Source organism: Cherax quadricarinatus, chromosome 8 (genome assembly GCF_038502225.1).
Source record: "Cherax quadricarinatus isolate ZL_2023a chromosome 8, ASM3850222v1, whole genome shotgun sequence".
Lineage (NCBI taxonomy): Eukaryota > Metazoa > Arthropoda > Malacostraca > Decapoda > Parastacidae > Cherax > Cherax quadricarinatus.
The window spans coordinates 5827136-5848588 of NC_091299.1; the positions used below are offsets into that span (position 1 = coordinate 5827136).

Genomic DNA, 21453 nt, shown 5'->3' on the forward strand with positions numbered 1-21453 from the left:
ATGCACCTAGGTACCTAGGGATTGGCAGAGAGCATGCATAGTTCCTTTGTATAAAGGCAAAGGGGATAAAAGAGAGTGCAAAAATTATAGGGGGATAAGTCTGTTGAGTGTACCTGGTAAAGTGTATGGTAGAGTTATAATTGAAAGAATTAAGAGTAAGACGGAGAATAGGATAGCAGATGAACAAGGAGGCTTTAGGAAAGGTAGGGGGTGTGTGGACCAGGTGTTTACAGTGAAACATATAAGTGAACAGTATTTAGATAAGGCTAAAGAGGTCTTTGTGGCATTTATGGATTTGGAAAAGGCGTATGACAGGGTGGATAGGGGGGCAATGTGGCAGATGTTGCAAGTGTATGGTGTAGGAGGTAGGTTACTGAAAGCAGTGAAGAGTTTTTACGAGGATAGTGAGGCTCAAGTTAGAGTATGTAGGAAAGAGGGAAATTTTTTCCCAGTAAAAGTAGGCCTTAGACAAGGATGTGTGATGTCACCGTGGTTGTTTAATATATTTATAGATGGGGTTGTAAGAGAAGTAAATGCGAGGGTCTTGGCAAGAGGCGTGGAGTTAAAAGATAAAGAATCACACACAAAGTGGGAGTTGTCACAGCTGCTCTTTGCTGATGACACTGTGCTCTTGGGAGATTCTGAAGAGAAGTTGCAGAGATTGGTGGATGAATTTGGTAGGGTGTGCAAAAGAAGAAAATTAAAGGTGAATACAGGAAAGAGTAAGGTTATGAGGATAACAAAAAGATTAGGTGATGAAAGATTGAATATCAGATTGGAGGGAGAGAGTATGGAGGAGGTGAACGTATTCAGATATTTGGGAGTGGACGTGTCAGCGGATGGGTCTATGAAAGATGAGGTGAATCATAGAATTGATGAGGGAAAAAGAGTGAGTGGTGCACTTAGGAGTCTGTGGAGACAAAGAACTTTGTCCTTGGAGGCAAAGAGGGGAATGTATGAGAGTATAGTTTTACCAACGCTCTTATATGGGTGTGAAGCGTGGGTGATGAATGTTGCAGCGAGGAGAAGGCTGGAGGCAGTGGAGATGTCATGTCTGAGGGCAATGTGTGGTGTGAATAAAATGCAGAGAATTCGTAGTTTGGAAGTTAGGAGGAGGTGCGGGATTACCAAAACTGTTGTCCAGAGGGCTGAGGAAGGGTTGTTGAGGTGGTTCGGACATGTAGAGAGAATGGAGCGAAACAGAATGACTTCAAGAGTGTATCAGTCTGTAGTGGAAGGAAGGCGGGGTAGGGGTCGGCCTAGGAAGGGTTGGAGGGAGGGGGTAAAGGAGGTTTTGTGTGCGAGGGGCTTGGACTTCCAGCAGGCATGCTTGAGCGTGTTTGATAGGAGTGAATGGAGACAAATGGTTTTTAATACTTGACGTGCTGTTGGAGTGTGAGCAAAGTAACATTTATGAAGGGATTCAGGGAAACCGGCAGGCCGGACTTGAGTCCTGGAGATGGGAAGTACAGTGCCTGCACTCTGAAGGAGGGGTGTTAATGTTGCAGTTTAAAAACTGTAGTGTAAAGCACCCTTCTGGCAAGACAGTGATGGAGTGAATGATGGTGAAAGTTTTTCTTTTTCGGGCCACCCTGCCTTGGTGGGAATCGGCCGGTGTGATAAAAAAAAAAAAAAAAAAAAAAAAAAAAAAAAAAAAAAAAATTTATATGCTATGTAACGTGTTTCTTATAGTATAATTTTGAAGAAAATATCACAGATGGATTAATAAAAATGTCTATATTAACGTAAAATAAGACATTTAATTTGCCCAAGAGTGAGTCATGAATGTATAAGAGGCCCAGGTGGACGTGTCTGGTACAGTCAATTTCCGAGCTGATGTACAAGACCCGGGGGGAAATTTCGCTGAAGAGTGCTCAAAATCAAATTGTACAATTTGCGCACTGGCCAAAAACTGGGGGTCCACTGTAATTAACCTCTCGAAAGGTAAGGATTGCAAAAGATTCTCCCTTTCAAGTTTGCACCAGACTGCAGCAAGCCAGAAATAATGTAGTTATAATGTCTCCCCCATCCTGTCTTTCTTCTTATAACTCCACTTTTCAGCTCAGGCCAATTTCACACAAATTTCAAAAGACACCAATTTCAAAATAGGGTCCAGAATAAACAATGCAGACATTCTTGGCACTGAAATAACATTTTCTCTGTTCATTAGCCATGTCTCCAGGCCCCTCTTTTATTACTCTTGCTTTCCATTTTAAATTTTTATTGACCCCCAAAACCCTCTCCAGGTAAACTCCAGGTAAACACAAAAAAATAGAAGATTTACTGTTATGCAGACTACAGTGGACCCCCGGTATTCGATAAATCCGGTATTCGATGCATTATATCGCAAAAAAATTTCCTCGGTATTCGATTGAAAACCCGGTATTCGATATGACTCGTACGAGACCTGTCCATGTGTGGCCTGAACTGCCCCATGTGTGCCAGTGTTTACAAGCCAGCCAGTGTGCACGCATCTAAGGATACATTCGGTACATTCCATATTATCCATATTATCACTGTGTTTGGTGCTTGTTTCTGCAAAATAAGTCACCATGGGCCCCAAGAAAGCTTCTAGTGCCAACCCTTCGAGAAAAAAGTCGCTAATGACTTATGAAATGAAGAAAGAGATAATTGCAAAGTACGAAAGTGGAGTGCGTGTGTAGGAGCTGGTTAGGTTGTATAATAAACCCCAATCAACCATCTCTACTATAGTGACCAGGAAAACGGCAATCAAGGAAGCTGTTCTTGCAAAAGGTGCAACTGTGATTACAAAACAGCGACCGCAAGTGTTAGAAAATATTGAGAGACTGTTATTGGTGTGGATAAATGAAAAACAGATAGCAGGAGATAGCATCTCTCAAGCGATCATTTGTGAAAAGACTAGGCAGTTGCATGACGATTTGGTAAAGAAATTGCCTGCAACTAGTGGTGATGCGAGTGAATTTAAGGCCAGCAAAGGTTGGTTTGAAAGATTTAAGAATCGTAGTGGCATACATAGTGTGATTAGGCATGGTGAGGCTGCCAGTTATGTTGTGCGACAGAAGTCCAGTGACTCTCAAGCTGGTCCTAGTGGCATTAAAAGAAGAAGGGAAGTAACCCCGGAAAAGGACTTGCTACCTCAAGTCCTAATGGAAGGGGATTCCCCTTCTAAACACTAACACCTCTCCCCTCCTCCCATCCCATCAATCATCACCAGATCTTCATTAAAGGTAAGTGTCAATTATTTTATTGTTATTGTAATTATTCTTTTGCATTAAACTTAATATTTCATGTAGTAAAATTTGTTTTTTTTTCATACTTTTGGGTGTCTTGCACGGATTAATTTGATTTCCATTATTTCTTATGAGGAAAATTGATTCGTTTTTCGATATTTTCGGTATTCCATGAGCTCTCAGGAATGGATTAACATCGAATACCGGGGGTCCACTGTACTGCATTATTGTAATAATTGTATAAATAATGTCAATCCATTTGTGACTGCTTATCAGACTGACCAGTTGGATGTATTGAATGGTGACATCATTTGTTTACTCATGAACATTGGCAAAAAATGAACATTTCCTATACTTTGAGCTCAATTTTAAGGTACTTTCTATCTAGAAACCAATCAAAATCATCTCTATTTCTGTAATATATCTTCCATTCTATAAAATGAGACCAAGAAAATGAGAATACAACCATAAATACCATATGAAAATATACCTCAAAGTCGGCGTTTTGAACCAAAAATACGGCTGGATTATTTTTTTTCTTGTTATGCACTGCATGCTGCAGGATTTTTTTTATACAGTGGTACCTTGACTTACAAGTTTAATTCTTTCCATGGCCAAGCTTGTAACTCAATTTGCTCATATATCAAATCAATTCTCCTCATTGAAATGTCATTAATCCATTCCAGCCCCCAAAAAACCACCCCAATTTTTTTGTTATGGGTTTTTAAATAAGAAATACGTATTTATAAATAAATAATAATGTATAAAAACATACAACATAATAAATGGAATGTAAAGAAAAATTGGTTTTATAAAGTGTATTTACCTTGGAGATCAGACGACTTAGGCTAACGGAAGATGCTGGAGGTGGTGGAGGGAGGAAAAGATAGGCAGTGTTTTTCCTTTCAATAAACTCTGAAGCTCTCTCCCAGATTCCCAACATTTCTGGAGTTATAGCCTTTATTGACTCCTCCTGCTTTAGTATGGTACATATCGTAGAAGTACTATGCTCGTACCGCCTCGCCAAGTCGACTACACGCATACTTAAATTCAATGGACATCCTCCTCCTCTCCTTCTCAACACTGTCCTTTGCACTTTACTTTCTTAGGACCCATGGTTAGAAAAAAGAAATTTGGCAAAATAACTGCACAAAAAGGACAAAACTCAAGCACAACACAGAAAGGCTTCCATGGCGAGGTAACCATGTGCACTGAACAAGTGAGAGCAGGATGCTGGGCAGATGTTATGGCATTTGCTGCGCCAACTAGTGGTGGCGTATCTGAAGCTAGCTCGTAACTCGGATTTTGGCTCGAAACTCAAAGCAAAAAAACTGACCAAGTGATGGCTCATAACTCGGAAAACTCATAAGTTGGGGCACTCTCAAGTCAAGGTACCACTGTACTGTGCACACTGACCATGCAGACCCATTCTCTCATGCATAGGTCTACCAGCTTTCTCCTGCTAGATTTGAAGACACTAGAATTTTTGGCATATTAATTAATACGGCACCAACACTGGCTTGCAAGCCATACTAATACAACACTGACAGCGAAAGGGTTAAAGGTTCCCCATTTACATTTACCCCTGGCACCCCAAATTTACCTACTACTCCCTCCACAACACTTTTACCCACTTTAGCAATGAGATTCCCAACCACAAGTAGTCTCGACTCACTTGGTTCAAAACTCCTCATGCACTCACTCAACATTTCTCTCTCTCTCCTCTACACTTCTCTCTTATCCAGGTGCATAAACACTTACTTTAACCCACTTTTCACATCTAACCCTTATTTTACTCCACATAATCCTTGAATTTATACGTTTATATTCCCTCTTTTCCTGCCATAACTCATCTTTCAACATTAGTGCTACTAATGTTAATTTATTAGTGATAAAAGATATACAGCATTAACATGGTGTCCAATACTTTGAAGAAACTAGCATGACCTTTGTTCTGACAAAGCCTATATCTAGAACGAACTACTTACTATCAAAAGATACATATACATACACATGAGCACAGGTCTGGAGAGTGAGGCTGGGCACAAACAGTTGGTGGTAGTTAGAGGCATTCATGTCTTTGTCTTTCAGTACTTCCTCAAGTATTTTGTCTGGAAAAAAAAAAAGCTGCAGCAGAGAATACCCCAAGGGATCACACAAAGCAAGACATCAGACACGTCACTCGCTCACTTTTAAAGACATTTATCTCAACATAAGTCCCATCACTCACTCAATTAAACAGCTCTTACCACTGTATGTAAAAATCTGAGCATCTTGTTCAACAATATGTTTTGAAAATGGTATAAAATAACTACAAGACATGTGCAACAGTTAGGTATCTTTATTGTCGAGACGTTTCGCCTATGCAGTAGGCTTCTTCAGTCAAATACAAAGAAGCCTACTGCATAGGTAAAATGTTTCAACAATAAAGATACCAAACTGTTGCACATGTGTCTTAATCATCAGCTGTCTGTCAGTAGTTTCAAGGTAGGAATAAAATATATGGATCTTTGGGATGGATGAATGTAGGCATTTTACCAGAAATCAAGAAACACTGTATCCACATAAGACTCCTTAATAGAAATCTTCACATAGTAAAACTTAAACTGCCCATTAAACCTTTATTTAATAAACCTCAGAAAATGGTACAAAACCTGCTAGGTGAACCCAATTTACAAACTACAATTCTCTATTATTGTTACAATCACAGCTAAACAATCAAGATCCACCACAACTGCTGTTACTAGCTACCCACGTTCTCCCTCCCTCTCCCCCTCTCTAGTTACTTCAGAGAAGCAAGTCTTGAATTGAAATATTTCAACTAAGAATATACATAATTATTGATGTTGCTATAGTGTTAAACCTTTTCTCATCACAAATAATTATTTAAAGGGTTGTGCCTGCACTCTGGGGGGGAGGCAAGAAGGGTGGTGCCTGAACTCTGGGGGGCAGGAAGGGCAGTGCCTGCACTCTGGGGGGAGGGCAGGAAGGGTGGTGCCTGCACTCTGGGGGGAGGGCAGGAAGGGTGGTGCCTGCACTCTGGGAGGGGCAGGAAGGGTGATGCCTGCACTCTGGGAGGGGCAGGGAGGGTGGTGCCTGAACTCTGGGGGGGAAGGGCAGTGCCTGCACTCTGGAGGGGGGTGGGAATGGCAGTGACTGCACTCTGGGGGGGAGGGCAGGAAAGGTGGTGCCTGCACTCTGGGAGGGGCAGGAAGGGTGGTGCCTGAACTCGTGGGGGGGGAGGGTCTGCACTCGGGGGGGGGGCAGGAAGGGTGGTGCTTGAACTTGGGGAGGGGGGAAGGGCAGTCCCTGCACTCTGGGAGGGCAGGAAAGGCAGTGCCTGCACTCTGGGGGGGAGGAAGAGTGATGCCTGAACTCTGGGAGGGAGGAAGGGCAGTGCCTGCACTCTGGTGGGGGGCAGGAAGGGCAGGAAAGGCAATGCCTGCACTCTGGGGGGGAGGGCAGGAAGGGCAGGAAAGGCGGTTCCTGCACTCTGGGGGGGGAGGATGAGGGAGGAAGGGTGGTGCCTGAACTCTGGGGGAGGAAGGGCAGTGCCTGCACTCTGGGGGGGATGGCAGGAAGGGTGGTGCTTGAACTTGGGGGGGTGGGAAGGGTGGTGCCTACACACTGGGGGCGAGAAGGGCGGTGCCTGCACTCTGGGGGGGGGGCAGGAAGGGCAATGCCTGCACTCTGGGCAGGAAGGGCAGTGCCTGCACTGTGGGGGGGGTAGGAAGGGTGGTACCTGCACTCTAGGGGGTGGGAAGGGCAAAATTAAAGTTATCAGGCCTGTTGTGGCATGCTAGAGTATATTTTATTCAGCACATGTCACACACCCATATAGGCATGCCCTCCTGTACAGTGAACTAGATGCTAAGACTAACAAGTGAGGTCCCTTTATTATGCTAGCACCTTGGTTCAACCCAGCCAATCACAAGGACCCGCAAAGGATGTGAAGTGATGAAGACCAATGAATCAACACTGGCAGACGTACCTCTAGTCTGGTTGCCCACATTTCTCACTGTTTCTTGCTTACAAAACTTGTTTTGTACAGATTGTATATAAATTGTGCATACACTTGCATGCTGTTTGGTGAAGGAAATACATACAAGTACTTACTCACTTCTGACCCTTTCTCGTTCCTCATTTCTACATTGGTGTTCATGCTACAACCAGGTGTGCTGGCGATAAGACTACATCTGTGTTCATAATAGCTACCCAACCCTGATCCTGAGTTGAAACTATATTTTATTTTATTTGCCAGTGAACAACGCAACCTTTAAACTCTTTTAGCAAAGTTCTTCCATTTGCTTACATATCTGCCAAAGAAAAATCTCTAAGCATTTACTGAAATTGCTTAAGGTAAATGATTTGTCATATCACCTTAAAAAGCCAAGTTAACATCAATAAAGACTAACCTAAAGATTCTTCCAACATGGCTGTGTGATGTATAAGCAGCAGCCACTTGGACTTGAGTATAAGAGCAGCATCGTCATTCAGGATATTCAAAAGCGAGTTGTACACACCAAAACTGTTAAGAAAAACAGAAAAGTTATACATGTGTGTGTATTCATACAAACTCATCTTTCATAAGAAAAAATATGGTCAATTTTATTGCCCCAAGTTCACAGTGGGTTATGTTATTAGAGGTCTAGCAAGCCTAAAATTTGTGATTACAAAATTATGATTGCATAAATAATTTTGTTTCACATCTAAGCTTATTTTGTACTTCACAGATCATGTCTCTTTACACACCACTAACATGGTTAAAAAAAAAAAAAAATTAAATGGTCAGGTGTCATCTTCCATCCCCCCCCAAAGAAAAATTAAAGTACGGTGAAAAAAATAAATTAAAATACAGTGGAACCCCAGATTTTGGCCGTAATCCATTCAGGAAGGTTGGCCTAAATCCGAAAAGGCAGAACACCTAAGTAATATTTCCCATAAGAATTAATGTAAAGTGGTACCTTGACTTACGAGTTTAATTCGTTCCGTGACCGAACTTATAACTCAATTTGCTCATATATCAAATCAATTTTCCTCAATGAAATTAAATGAAATGCCATTAATCCGTTCCAGCCCAAAAAAAACCACCCCAGGGGCAGGAGAAAATACTTCAATATAACACTAAATATCAAATCTATGGCTTACTTATCTATCAGAATTGATCTAATATGACATAATAAGTAACAAACATTATATATACTCTAGAATGAATAAAATAGACCATAATATGTCCAGTGTCCAGGACCAGTCCGAGCATACAAAATCATTACTGCTCCTTCTTAAAATGTGTTCTTTGGTCCTGGGTAAGAGAAAACAGAGTTTTTGAGAGGCTAACTGCACTATTTATTTATTTATTTATTTAGAAATTTTAGCATACATACAGAGGTACAAAAAAATACAGGTAAGAGCAGCATGCCAAAGCCACTTATATGCATAGCATTACGGGCTGGCTTAAAATTAACTTAAGATTAACTAAGCAATGATGAAATCAGTGTTAAGACATTATTGTAAACAGATAACTATAAAATACAAATGAGTATTACAAAGACAGGTCATATGGTTGCATGCATTGCTGTTCATTCAGTAGAATGGAGTATTTTGTTAGGTAGTGTACCCTGTATTTAAAAAAAAATAAAGTTAGGTTTAACATTTGTGTGATATAATTGTGAGTAACATTTAGGATATACAATTTATATGGTTCAGTTATTCAGTATTTATTTGGTTTTGAGTGAGTAAGTGAACTTTGAGAAGAGACTTGAATTTATAAACAGGTAGTGTTATATTTACTAGATCACTAGTGCAGTGATATATGAATATCTCAGAAGTGAGTTATTGACTTATTTCATGAAGCCCACCATTTATTACTGAAATAAATAATATTGACAGGAATCACAAAAAAATTATTGTTCCACAATTGGCTTGTGGAATATTGGAAATATTCCAAATATTTTGGGATTTGTGTGGGAGTAAAAGGCAAGTTATTTTGTACATGTCAAAAATTTAGCAACTTCATTTGTTTTTGGAAATCAACTAAAGATAATTACACGATTACCTCCAGTGAGAACATCGCACTAACATTGTTTTATAAGTCCCAACACCACCTTTTGTTGTGCCATTCAGGCCAGGGTTCTTGCCAAATGTCATTATCAGTAAATACTTTTTATCGCTCATAACTCAGATTTTGGCTCGCAACTCGAAGCAAAAAAATCGACCGAGCGACTGCTCGTAACTCGGAAAACTTGTAAGTTGGGGCACTCGTAAGTTGAGGTACCACTGTACAATTAATTGGTTCCAGACACCAAAAAATATTAACAAAAAAATACATTTTTTTTTTAAAGATTAACTATAGTTTTACATACACAAAACAATGAGAACTAAATAAAATTACTAATGAAATGGATAAATGAACATTTAACATCACATTTACCTTTACTGAATATTCTTGTTGGTGTATGGAAGACAGGGAGGAGAGAGGGAGGACTGATTATTGTTTGCAAGGGTAATCCCACTCCCTAAGGACTTCAGGTATCAAGTCCCTATCCGAAGTTACTTCCCTTCTTTTTCTTTTACTGGCACTTGGACCAGCTTGACAGTCACTGCACCCCTGTCGCACAAAAAATAAAAAACTGTCCAGAGAAGTCTGTTTCTGGCACCTCTAAGATTTGCCTGAAGTGGGACAAGGTTTTGTCATTGAACATGTTGCAGATATGGCTTGTTTCAGCTTGGTCAGGGTGATATTTCTGCACAAAACTTTGCACCACCCTCCACTTTGCACAAATGTCCTTAATTGCTGAAGAAGGCACCTTCTTCCCTCTCTCTTCCTCCTCCTCTGAACCAACTTCCTCAGCTGTGGTGTGTTGCTGTTGCAGCTGAAGGTCTTGCAGCTCTTCAATGGTTAGTTCTTGGGCCCATGGTGGCTTATTTTGCAGTTGCACTAAATAAACAACCACAAAAAACAATGGATTACAATGAAATGTCTGGATGAATGCACAGTTTGTTGCTCACTCACCAAGAGAGAGAGCCAGAATGACTTCTGCACATGGCATGGCGGGCAGATACATCCAATATGGCCAATTTCCGAGTTGCCGGCTGAAATCCAGGATAGAATTTCAACCAAAAATGCGGCCAAAAATCCGATTTGGCCAATATCTGCACCGGCCGTTATCTGTGGGTCCACTGTAATTCAATTTTGGGTTTTTCCAACATTTAAAAGCATTGGATAATCTAATTTCACACACTGGCAACCCTAAAATTTGAGGCACTAATTGTATTTAGTGAAAAAAATAACAGCAGAGTTCCTCAATTTCAGTGCAGTGTGCGTTGTACGGCATGAAGTGCTCTACTATATCCCTCAACATCCAAGGAAAATTGAGGGATACATCCCAAAAGAAATTCTTCAGTGTTTAGTTGGCAAATACAAACCTAATACATTTTTTATTTATTATCACACTGGCCGATTCCCACCAAGGCAGGGTGGCCCGAAAAAGAAAAACTTTCACCATCATTCACTCCATCACTGTCTTGCCAGAAGGGCACTTTACACTACAGTTTTTAAACTGCAACATTAACACCCCTCCTTCAGAGTGCAGGCACTGTACTTCCCATCTCCAGGACTCAAGTCCGGCCTGCCGGTTTCCCTGAACCCCTTCATAAATGATACTTTGCTCACACTCCAACAGCACGTCAAGTATTAAAAACCATTTGTCTCCATTCACTCCTATCAAACACGCTCACGTATACCTGCTGGAAGTCCAAGCCCCTCGCACACAAAACCTCCTTTACCCCCTCCCTCCAACCTTTCCTAGGCTGACCCCTACCCCGCCTTCCTTCCACTACAGACTGATACACTCTTGAAGTTATTCTGTTTCGCTCCATTCTCTCCACATGTCCGAACCACCTTAACAACCCTTCCTCAGCCCTCTGGACAACAGTTTTGGTAATCCCGCACCTCCTCCTAACTTCCAAACTATGAATTCTCTGCATTATATTCACACCACACATTGCTCTCAGACATGACATCTCCACTGCCTCCAGCCTTCTCCTCGCTGCAACATTCATCACCCATGCTTCACACCCATATAAGAGCGTTGGTAAAACTATACTCTCATACATTCCCCTCTTTGCCTCCAAGGACAAAGTTCTTTGTCTCCACAGACTCCTAAGTGCACCACTCACCCTTTTCCCCTCATCAATTCTATGATTCACCTCATCTTCCATAGACCCATCCGCTGACACGTCCACTCCCAAATATCTGAATACATTCACCTCCTCCATACTCTCTCCCTCCAATCTGATATCCAATCTTTCATCACCTAATCTTTTTGTTATCCTCATAACCTTACTCTTTCCTGTATTCACTTTCAATTTTCTTCTTTTGCACACCCTACCAAATTCATCCACCAATCTCTGCAACTTCTCTTCAGAATCTCCCAAGAGCACAGTGTCATCAGCAAAGAGCAACTGTGACAACTCCCACTTTATGTGTGATTCTTTATCTTTTAACTCCACGCCTCTTGCCAAGACCCTCGCATTCACTTCTCTTACAACCCCATCTATAAATATATTAAACAACCACGGTGACATCACACATCCCTGTCTAAGGCCCACTTTTACTGGGAAATAATTTCCCTCTTTCCTACACACTCTAACTTGAGCCTCACTATCCTCGTAAAAACTCTTCACTGCTTTCAGTAACCTACCTCCTACACCATACACCTGCAACATCTGCCACATTGCCCCCCTATCCACCCTGTCATACGCCTTTTCCAAATCCATAAATGCCACAAAGACCTCTTTAGCCTTATCTAAATACTGTTCACTTATATGTTTCACTGTAAACACCTGGTCCACACACCCCCTACCTTTCCTAAAGCCTCCTTGTTCATCTGCTATCCTATTCTCCGTCTTACTCTTAATTCTTTCAATAATAACTATCATACACTTTACCAGGTATACTCTACAGACTTATCCCCCTATAATTTTTGCACTCTCTTTTATCCCCTTTGCCTTTATACAAAGGAACTATGCATGCTCTCTGCCAATCCCTAGGTACCTAATACATTACCATATTTAAACAGGAAAAGAGGAGTGGGGCATTTTCTAGAACCCAATTCCCAGACAATATTACCATACTTGAGGACAGGGAGGGAGGGAGGGAGGGAGGGGGTGAGCAAGCAAGAGGGAGGGAGGAGGCAAGCAAGAGGGAGGGAGGGGGCAAGCAAGAGGGAGGGAGGGGGCAAGCAAGTGAGAGGGAGAAAAAAAAAAGGGGGAGGGGGGAGGTCCACAAGGCAAGCTTAACCCTTTGACTGTTTTGGTCGTATATATACATCTTATGAGCCAATGTGTTTGACGTACATACACTCAAAAATTCTAGCGGCTTCAAATCAAGCAGGAGAAAGCTGGTAGGCCCACATGTGAGAGAATGTATCTGTGTGGTCAGTGTGCTGAGTATTAAAAAATCCTGCAGCACGCAGTGCATAATAGGGAAAAAAAAACTCTGACCATGTTTTTGGATTAAAATGCCGACTTCGAGGTGCATTTTTGTATAGTATTTATGGTTGTATTCTAGTTTTCTTGATCCCATTTGATAGAATGGAAAAGATATTATAGAAATAGAAGTGATTTTGATTGGTTTTACTATGAAAAGGATCTTGAAATAGAGCTCAAATTGGCAGAAATGTTCGATTTTGGCCGATTTTCAAGAGTAAACAAATGACGTCATTGTCCAATAAATGTCCAACTAGCCATTCTAACACAGTAATGAATGGGTTGATGTTATTTATACAATTATTAAAATATTGCAGTAGTCTGCATAACAGTAAATCTTCTAATTTTTTTTTGTGAATAAAAATTCAAAATAGAAAGCAAGAGTATTATAACGGGTCTGGAGACATGACTGATGAACAGAGAAAATGTTATTTTAGGGCCAGGAATGTCTGCATTGTTCATTCTGGACCCTATTTTGAAATTAAATTTTAATTTGCATGAAATTGGCCAAATTGCTAATTTCTGACCACTTTATTGGGTAGTTGAAATTGGTAAATGGGCAGTTTCTTGTACTCAATCGATAGAACAAATGGAGTTCTAAAGATATAGCTACGAGCCTGGTGGACTAGAACAATGGAACTGGCCGAAAATAGGGCTCAAAGTGGGAAAAATCGCCAATGCATAAATGTTGCCGAGGTCGCTAACTTCGCGAGAGTGTAAGTTTTCAATCAAATTTCGTATTTTTGGCGTCATTAACATCGGGAAAAGATTCTCTATCTCAATAATCCGGCATCATTGGCACCTGTAGGGTGCCAGATTAGTGATTTTGCCAGATTACAGTGGTTAGGTTAGAATACACTTAGCCCAACAGCAAACCACTTCATGCTACCTTTAAAATACCCCATAAATCAATGTAAGTTGGTTAAAATTTTTCACTGTTGCGACCCTTGCTTGCAAACTTGCTCCCAGTGTTAAAATATTTAAAAAAAATTATTTTATCATATGAAATGATAATCTTTTCCTGAAGGAAATGAAACCAAAAGTACAAAATTTGACGGAAAATTTAGGGAATTATGTTCTAGTAAAGTTAGCAGTCTTGGCGACATTTACGTATCTGCGATTTTGCCCACTTTACATCTTATTTTTAGCCAATTTCGTTGTTTCAGTTGACCATACTCATAGCTATTTCACTAGTATTCCTTTTATTCTCTTGGTTAAGAACAAGAAATTGCCCAATTACATAGAGAACCTAGGATAAACCAAAAAAAAGTCAGACAACGTGACTTATTTCCAGTACCTGGCATGGGCTTACCATACAGATCTCCCTCAACATTCGCGTTTTCCACTTTCACGGGCTTCGAACATTTGCAAATTTGCAGCCACCCAATCACATTTAAAATACGTCATTACATATCTTAGGAATTGTGGCGGTGGCAGAGTTTGTTTGGAGATAGGACAAGATAGTCTTTCAATATGACACTAGTATCAACTCTACAGCTTATTTATCACAATTCATCTAATATGACATATTGAACAATATTACAACATAGAAACATGACATATACTCCAGAATGAATAAAATACATCATTAAGTATGTCATGAGTGTTGCTTTGTTGTTGTTGTTGAGTGTATAAGGGCAACTGAGACATAAGCCTTACATAGTGGTGGTGGAGGCGGCATCAGAGGCAGTAGAGACTAGACGGTGGTGTTGTCAGTAGCCTTGTCTAATTCCAACAACACTGGAGGAGTTAGGTTCATGCTGTCCTTTTTCTATTGATTAATCGCTTAACTTACTTGCTACACTGTTAATGCTACACTTTATCGCTGGCTGGCACGATAAAGCCTTTATCGACTTATGCTGCAGTATCGTACATACTGTAGAATCACTAAATCACCAAAGAAGGCACATTCTCCCCTCTCTGTTACTCCTCCACTTTGGTAGTCTGCTACAAGTTCTTACTTGAATTCTGTAGTTTTTCTCACCTTTACCAAAGGGCTGGCACTAGTACAATATTTTACGATGTTTTCATGTGTTTTATGATTGGTCATGGTTCAATAGGTTAAGGAAGCAGTATTGTATTATATTTCCCTACAATATACTGGGGCACCAAACATTTGTGATTTTTCAACATTCGCAAGGTTCTTGATCCCTTAACCATTGCGAATGTTGAGGGAGACCTGTATATGATTTTTGGTAAAGATTTTTTTTCTTAAATTGGATATCAAATTGGGGAGGAGTAGTATGGAAGAAGTAAATGTTTTCAGATATTTGGGAATTGACGTGTCGGCGGATGGATTTATGAAGGATGAGGTTAACCCTTTCAGGGTCCATCCTGTAGATCTACGGCTTTACGTTCAGGGTCCAAACCGTAGATCTACGTCATGAGCTCAGCTCACTCTGATAAACTGTGAGTGGTACATTTGGGCCTAGATATGAGAGAATACAACTATGTGGTATGTGTGCACCACATAAAACAGATCCTGCAGCACACTGTGTATAATGAGAGAAAAAAAACTGACATCATGATTTTTCGATTAAAACAGCGAGTTTGCAGTGTTTTTTCGTGTGTTTTTTATAATTGTATTTGCGATTTCTTGGTCTCATTTGATAGAAAGGAAGACATATTACAGAAATAGAGATGATTTTGATTTGTTTTAGCACTGGAAATGGATTGAAACTGAGCTCAAAGTAGCAGAAATGTTAAATTTTTGCCGATATTCAAGAGTAAACAAACTACCTCACACGTCTAATACACAGCAGCTGGTGGGTCTAATATGCATTCACAAATATGGTGATGATATTTATACAATTATTACAGTATTGCCTAACAGTAAATCTTCTATTTTTTGGTGTGAATAAAAATTCATTATGTGAATAAAAAATCAAAATGGAATTTATTTGTAAAGCCTCAAAACGTAACTAATGAACAGAGGAAATGTTAGTTTAGTTCCAGGAATACCTACATTGTTTATTCTGGACCCTATTTTGAAATTGGAATATTTTGAACTTTGTGTTAAATTGGCCAAATTAACAATTTCCGATCACTTTAATTTGTAGTTGAAACAGTTGACTTGGCAATTTCTTGTGCTCAATCGATAGAATAGAAGTAATACTAATGAAATAGCTAAGAATTTGGTTGACTGGAATAATGTAATTGGCCTAAAATGGGAGTCAAAGTCGGCAAAATCGCCGATTCGTAAATATCGCTGACTCGTCAAAATTCATGAGAGCATAATATCGTCAATTTTCCATCAAATTTCGTACTTTTTGTTTTATTACCTTCACAAAAAGATTCTCTACCATTTCATAAGAAAAAACAACTGATTTTTTTTTTGAAAATTCTTGGACACTGGGGCACCACTTCAGATTTGGGCCTTGGACCCTGAAGGGGTTAATCATAGAATTGATGAGGGAAAAAAGGTGAGTGGTGCATTGAGGTATATGTGGAGTCAAAAAACATTATCTATGGAGGCAAAGAAGGGAATGTATGAAAGTATAGTAGTACCAACACTCTTATACGGGTGTGATGCTTGGGTGGTAAATGCAGCAGCGAGGAGACGGTTGGAGGCAGTGGAGATGTCCTGTCTAAGGGCAATGTGTGGTGTAAATATTATCCAGAAAATTCGGAGTGTGGAAATTAGGAAAAGGTGTGGAGTTAATAAAAGTATTAGTCAGAGGGCAGAAGAGGGGTTGTTGAGGTGGTTTGGTCATTTAGAGAGAATGGATCAAAGTAGAATGACATGGAAAGCATATAAATCTTTAGGGGAAGGAAGGCGAGGTAGGGGTCGTCCTCGAAAGGGTTGGAGAGAGGGGGTAAAGGTGGTTTTGTGGGCAAGGGGCTTGGACTTCCAGCAAGCGTGCGTGAGCGTGTTAGATAGGAGTGGAGACGAATGGTACTTGGGACCTGACGATCTGTTGGAGTGGGAGCAGGATAATATTTAGTAAAGGGATTCAGGGAAACCGGTTATTTTCATATAGTCGGACTTGAGTCCTGGAAGTGGGAAGTAGTACAATGCCTGCACTTTAAAGGAGGGGTTTGGGATATTGGCAGTTTGGAGGGATATGTTGTGTATCTTTATACGTATATGCTTCTAAACTGTTGTATTCTGAGCACCTCTGCAAAAACAGTGATTATGTGTGAGTGTGGTGAAAGTGTTGAATGATGATGAAAGCATTTTCCTTTTGGGGATTTTCTTTCTTTTTTGGGTCACCCTGCCTCGGTGGGAGACGGCTAACTTGTTGAAAAAAAAAAAAAAAATTCTCGGCTGATTGTTGGGCTATCTTATTGAAACTTGGGCAATGTATGATAGAAAGATGCTTCTTAACGTATACCAAAAATTAAAAAAAAATCGGATGATAAATAAGGGAGTTCACTTCTCAGCCATTAGCTGCCTCTTTGTGGTATATTTTAGTATAGTTTTTATTGCTGTATTCTCGTTTTTTTGGTCTCATTTGATAGAATGGAAGATATGTTACGGAAATAGATAGGATTTTGATTGGTTTCACGACAAAGTATACCTTGAAATTGAGGTCAAAGTGGTGAAAATGTTTGATTTTTTGCCGATGTTCCATGAACATAAGAATATAAGAAAGGAGGATCACTGCAGCAGGCCTGTTGGCCCATACTAGGCAGGTCCTTTACAATTCATCCCACTAATAAAACATTTGCCCAACCCGATTTTCAATGCTACCCAAGAAATAAGCTCTGATGTGAAAGTCCCACTAGGTAGTAGGTTGGTAGACAGCAACCGCCCAGGGAGGTACTACCGTCCTGCCAAGTGAGTGTAAAACGGAAGCCTGTAATTGTTTTACATGATGGTAGGATTGCTGGTGTCAATTTTTCTGTCTCAAACATGCAAGATTTCAGGTATGTCTTGCTACTTCTACTTACACTTAGGTCACACTACACATACATGTACAAGCATATATATACACACACCCCTCTGGGTTTTCTAATATTTTCTTACTAGTTCTTGTTCTTGTTGTTTATTTCCTTACTTCCATGGGGAAGTGGAACAGAATTCTTCCTCCGTAAGCCATGTGTGTTGTAGGAGGCAACTAAAATGCCGGGAGCAAGGGGCTAGTAACCTCTTCTCCTGTATATATTACTAAATGTGAAAGGAGAAACTTTTGTTTTTCCTTTTGGGCCACCCCGCCTCGGTGGGATACGGCCGGTGTGTTGAAAGAAAGATTTGTAAAAGTGCAAGTCCCACTCAAATCCAACCCCTCCCACTCATGTACTTATCTAACCTAAATCTGAAACTACCCAAAGTCTTAGCCTCAATAACCCAACTAGGTAGATTGTTCCACTCATCAACTACCCTATTTCCAAACCAATACTTTCCTATGTCCTTTCTAAATCTAAACTTATCAAATTTAACCCTTTGAGGGTCGACAGGCCCTCTCCGAAACTCGTTCTCAGGGTCGGCCAAATTTCAAAAAAAAAAAAAAAATTATTTTTTCTTATGAAAAAATAGTTTTTTTTTCTAAACATTATAGGATAAACAAAAAAAATTTACCATCAATACTTACGGAGATATGGATGCATGAAGTTTGCAGAAAATGAGCCGCGTATGGCAACAGCGGCGACTGCCGCTCACCCGGTAAACTTTAGTTTACTTGTATTTGAAGGTTTGTTGTTTTTTTCACTATTTTATTTTTTCACATAACTTATGTGGCCTGTGAGACCAAAGTAAGGTGCAATGTACATATATACACTCGTTGTATACAACACAATAAGCACACAAACATAATTGAATCAAACAGTTACTGTAATTACTACACTGCAGAACAATCAAAGGCACTTCTCAGTGCCAACAACAACATAACTATCTTTAACTACAACATCAGATCTTTAAGCAAGCATTACGATGACCTCATAGCATTACTAAATTCCTTACATGCCAATATGTCCATCATTACACTAACTGAAACCTGGCTAAAGCCTGATAGTACAGATGTCTATGCCATTCCTGGTTACACAGCCATACACAACTGTAGGCCAGACTAACAAGGGGTGGGTACAGACATATACTACTCAGACCAACTAGAATGTATCACTAATACTTGCACAAGGGATGAACATGGGGAATATATAATAGCCAAATTCAAATCCAAATACCTACAAAAACCTCTCACATTGATAAACATCTACAGAGTTCCACAGTCAAACATTAGCCAATTTAGTCAAAACCTAGGAAGTATGATAACTGATGCACGCATGAACAAAGATCACTTACTACTCTCAGGTGACTTCAATATAAATCTCCTGCAAGACCCGGACCCACACGCTTACTGAATTCACAAACACAATGAGTAACTGTATGTTGCTACCAACAGTAACAAAACCTACAAGAGTTACAGAGACTAGTGTTTCCCTACTTGACCACATCTGGACCAACACCATATCCCCTTTAAAATCAGGCATAATTACAGATAATACCACAGACCACTACCCGACTTTCCTCATAACAACTCTTGGTAAATTACCCCAAGACACTACTAAAGTCACCTTCAGACTTCACAATGAGGCAGCCATTAATAACTTCACAACAGCAGTAGCAAACACTGACTGGCACACTGAGCTAGAAATCTATACAGATATTGACTGAATGTATTAATAATTTTCTAAAAAGAGACCCAATACCTCTATAACAAGCACTGCCCTAAAAAACTAAACAGATGACAGCTAAGAGACTGAACAGTCCCTGGCTAACACCCAAGCATTCTCAAATCCATAAATACAAAACACCAATATGAAAAACAGTACAGAATGGGTCACATAACCAGAGACCAAACAAAACGTTACTCGTCAATCCTAACCAGCCTGATAAGAAGGGCAAAAAATTGTATTATGAGAACAGATTATCCAACTTACGAGGTGATATAAAAAAGACCTGGAAAACCCTATCAGAAATTTAGGAACAAAAAAGATATCACGAAATAGCGAAATAAAATTAGCAAAATCAGATGAACCCCAACTAACCCCACCAACAGAAACAGCAAACAGACTCAATGATTTCTTCTCCACTATAGGACAAAAACCTTGCCAATAAAATCCCAAGCTCAGATACCCCACCAAATGACTACCTCACCGGCAACTACCGAACACACTGTTCCTAGCTCCGACTAACCCATACGAAGTCTCCCTTATTATCAACACACTAAAAAACAAGGCAGGAGATTTAAATACCTTACCACTCTTTATATACAAAAAAGTGTCACAAGTGCTATCACCAATCATTGCAACACTCTTTAACAAATCCATTGAATCCTCCACCTTCCCTACAGTACTCAAAATAGCAAGGGTCACCCCGATCCACAAAGGAGGAGACCAAACAGAGTTGAATAACTATAGGCCAATATCCAACTTACACCCTCTCTCAAAAATCTTCGAAAAATTAATTCATAAACGAATCTACTCCTACCTTATCTCCCAAAACATACTCAACCCCTGCCAATTTGGATTCAGGCCTAATAAAAATACTAATGATGCTATTATACACATGCTAGAACATATATACACTGCAATAGAGAAAAAAGAAGTCCCACTGGGGATCTTCATTGACTTACGTAAAGCTTTTGATACAGTTGACCATGACTTGCTCCACGTAAAATTGTCACACTATGGTATAAGAGGGCACTCCCTCAACTACCTCAAGTCATACCTCAGCAACAGAAGCCAATATGTGTATGCAAATGGGGCAAACTCCTCTGCACAACCAATTACAGTTGGTGTCCCACAGGGAAGTGTCCTTGGCCCTCTTCTCTTTCTCCTATACATAAATGACCTACCAAATGCTTCGCAATTACTCAAACCCACACTATTTGCATATGACACTACATACGTCTTCTCCCACCCGAGCCCAGTCACGCTAGCCAATACTGTAAATACCGAATTACAGAAAATATCTACCTGGATGAGAACTAACAAACTTACACTAAACATTGACAAAACCTACTTCATTCAGTTTGGTAACAGAGCTACAGATGTCCCTCTTAACATAATGATAAACGGATCACCTATCACAAAGCTAACAGAGGGAAAATTCTTAGGAATCCACCTTGATAATAGACTCAAATTTCATACACATATACAACAAATTTCTAAGAAAATTTCCAAGACTGTAGGCATACTATCGAAGATACGGTACTATGCTCCACAGTCAGCCCTCCTGGCCCTATATCACTCTCTTATTTACCCCTATCTCACCTATGGAATTTGTGCATGGGGCTCAACAACAAGTAACCATCTCAGACCACTAATTACCCAACAAAAGGCTGCAGTTAGAATGATAACAAATTCTCACTATAGGCAGCACACTCCACCAATATTCAATACACTAAACCTCCTCACCATACAAAACATCCATACTTACTACTGCACCTATTACATACATAGAACACTTAACTCTGATATTAACCCTCCCCTCAAACATCTCCTTGCCAACCTCAACAGAACACATGACCATAACACAAGGCACAGATCACTCTTTGATGTTCCTCGTGTCCATCTCACACTATGTAAAAACTCAATGCACATAAAAGGCCCTAAAATCTGGAATTCATTACCTGTAAATATAAAAGAAACACTACCTGTTTATAAATTCAAGTCTCTTCTCAAAGATCACTTACTCACCCAAAACCAAATAAATACTGAATAACTGAACCTTATAAATTGTATATCTTAAATGTTTCTCACAATTATATCACATAAATGTTAAACCTAAAACCCAATCTAACTTTATTAT

General features: G+C 40.0%; 1 protein-coding gene across 8 annotated transcripts in view; it reads right to left on the reverse strand.

The window, feature by feature from the left end:
* LOC128685331 (uro-adherence factor A) overlaps positions 1 to 21453 on the reverse strand; it is a 125169-nt gene that overhangs the window by 18094 nt on the left and 85622 nt on the right. For 5 of the 8 annotated variants that reach the window (XM_070082801.1, XM_070082798.1, XM_070082802.1 and 2 more), the window contains 2 exons: positions 7628 to 7740; positions 5224 to 5323 (listed from right to left, as the gene is read on the reverse strand). The exons of 1 other annotated variant lie outside the window; for it this stretch is intronic. In XM_070082801.1, the coding sequence (XP_069938902.1) occupies positions 5224 to 5323; positions 7628 to 7740 (213 nt within the window). Of the gene's footprint in view, positions 1 to 5223; positions 5324 to 7627; positions 7741 to 21453 lie in introns of those variants that run through there. 2 more of the 8 variants (XM_070082804.1, XM_070082805.1) reach the window with 1 other exon arrangement.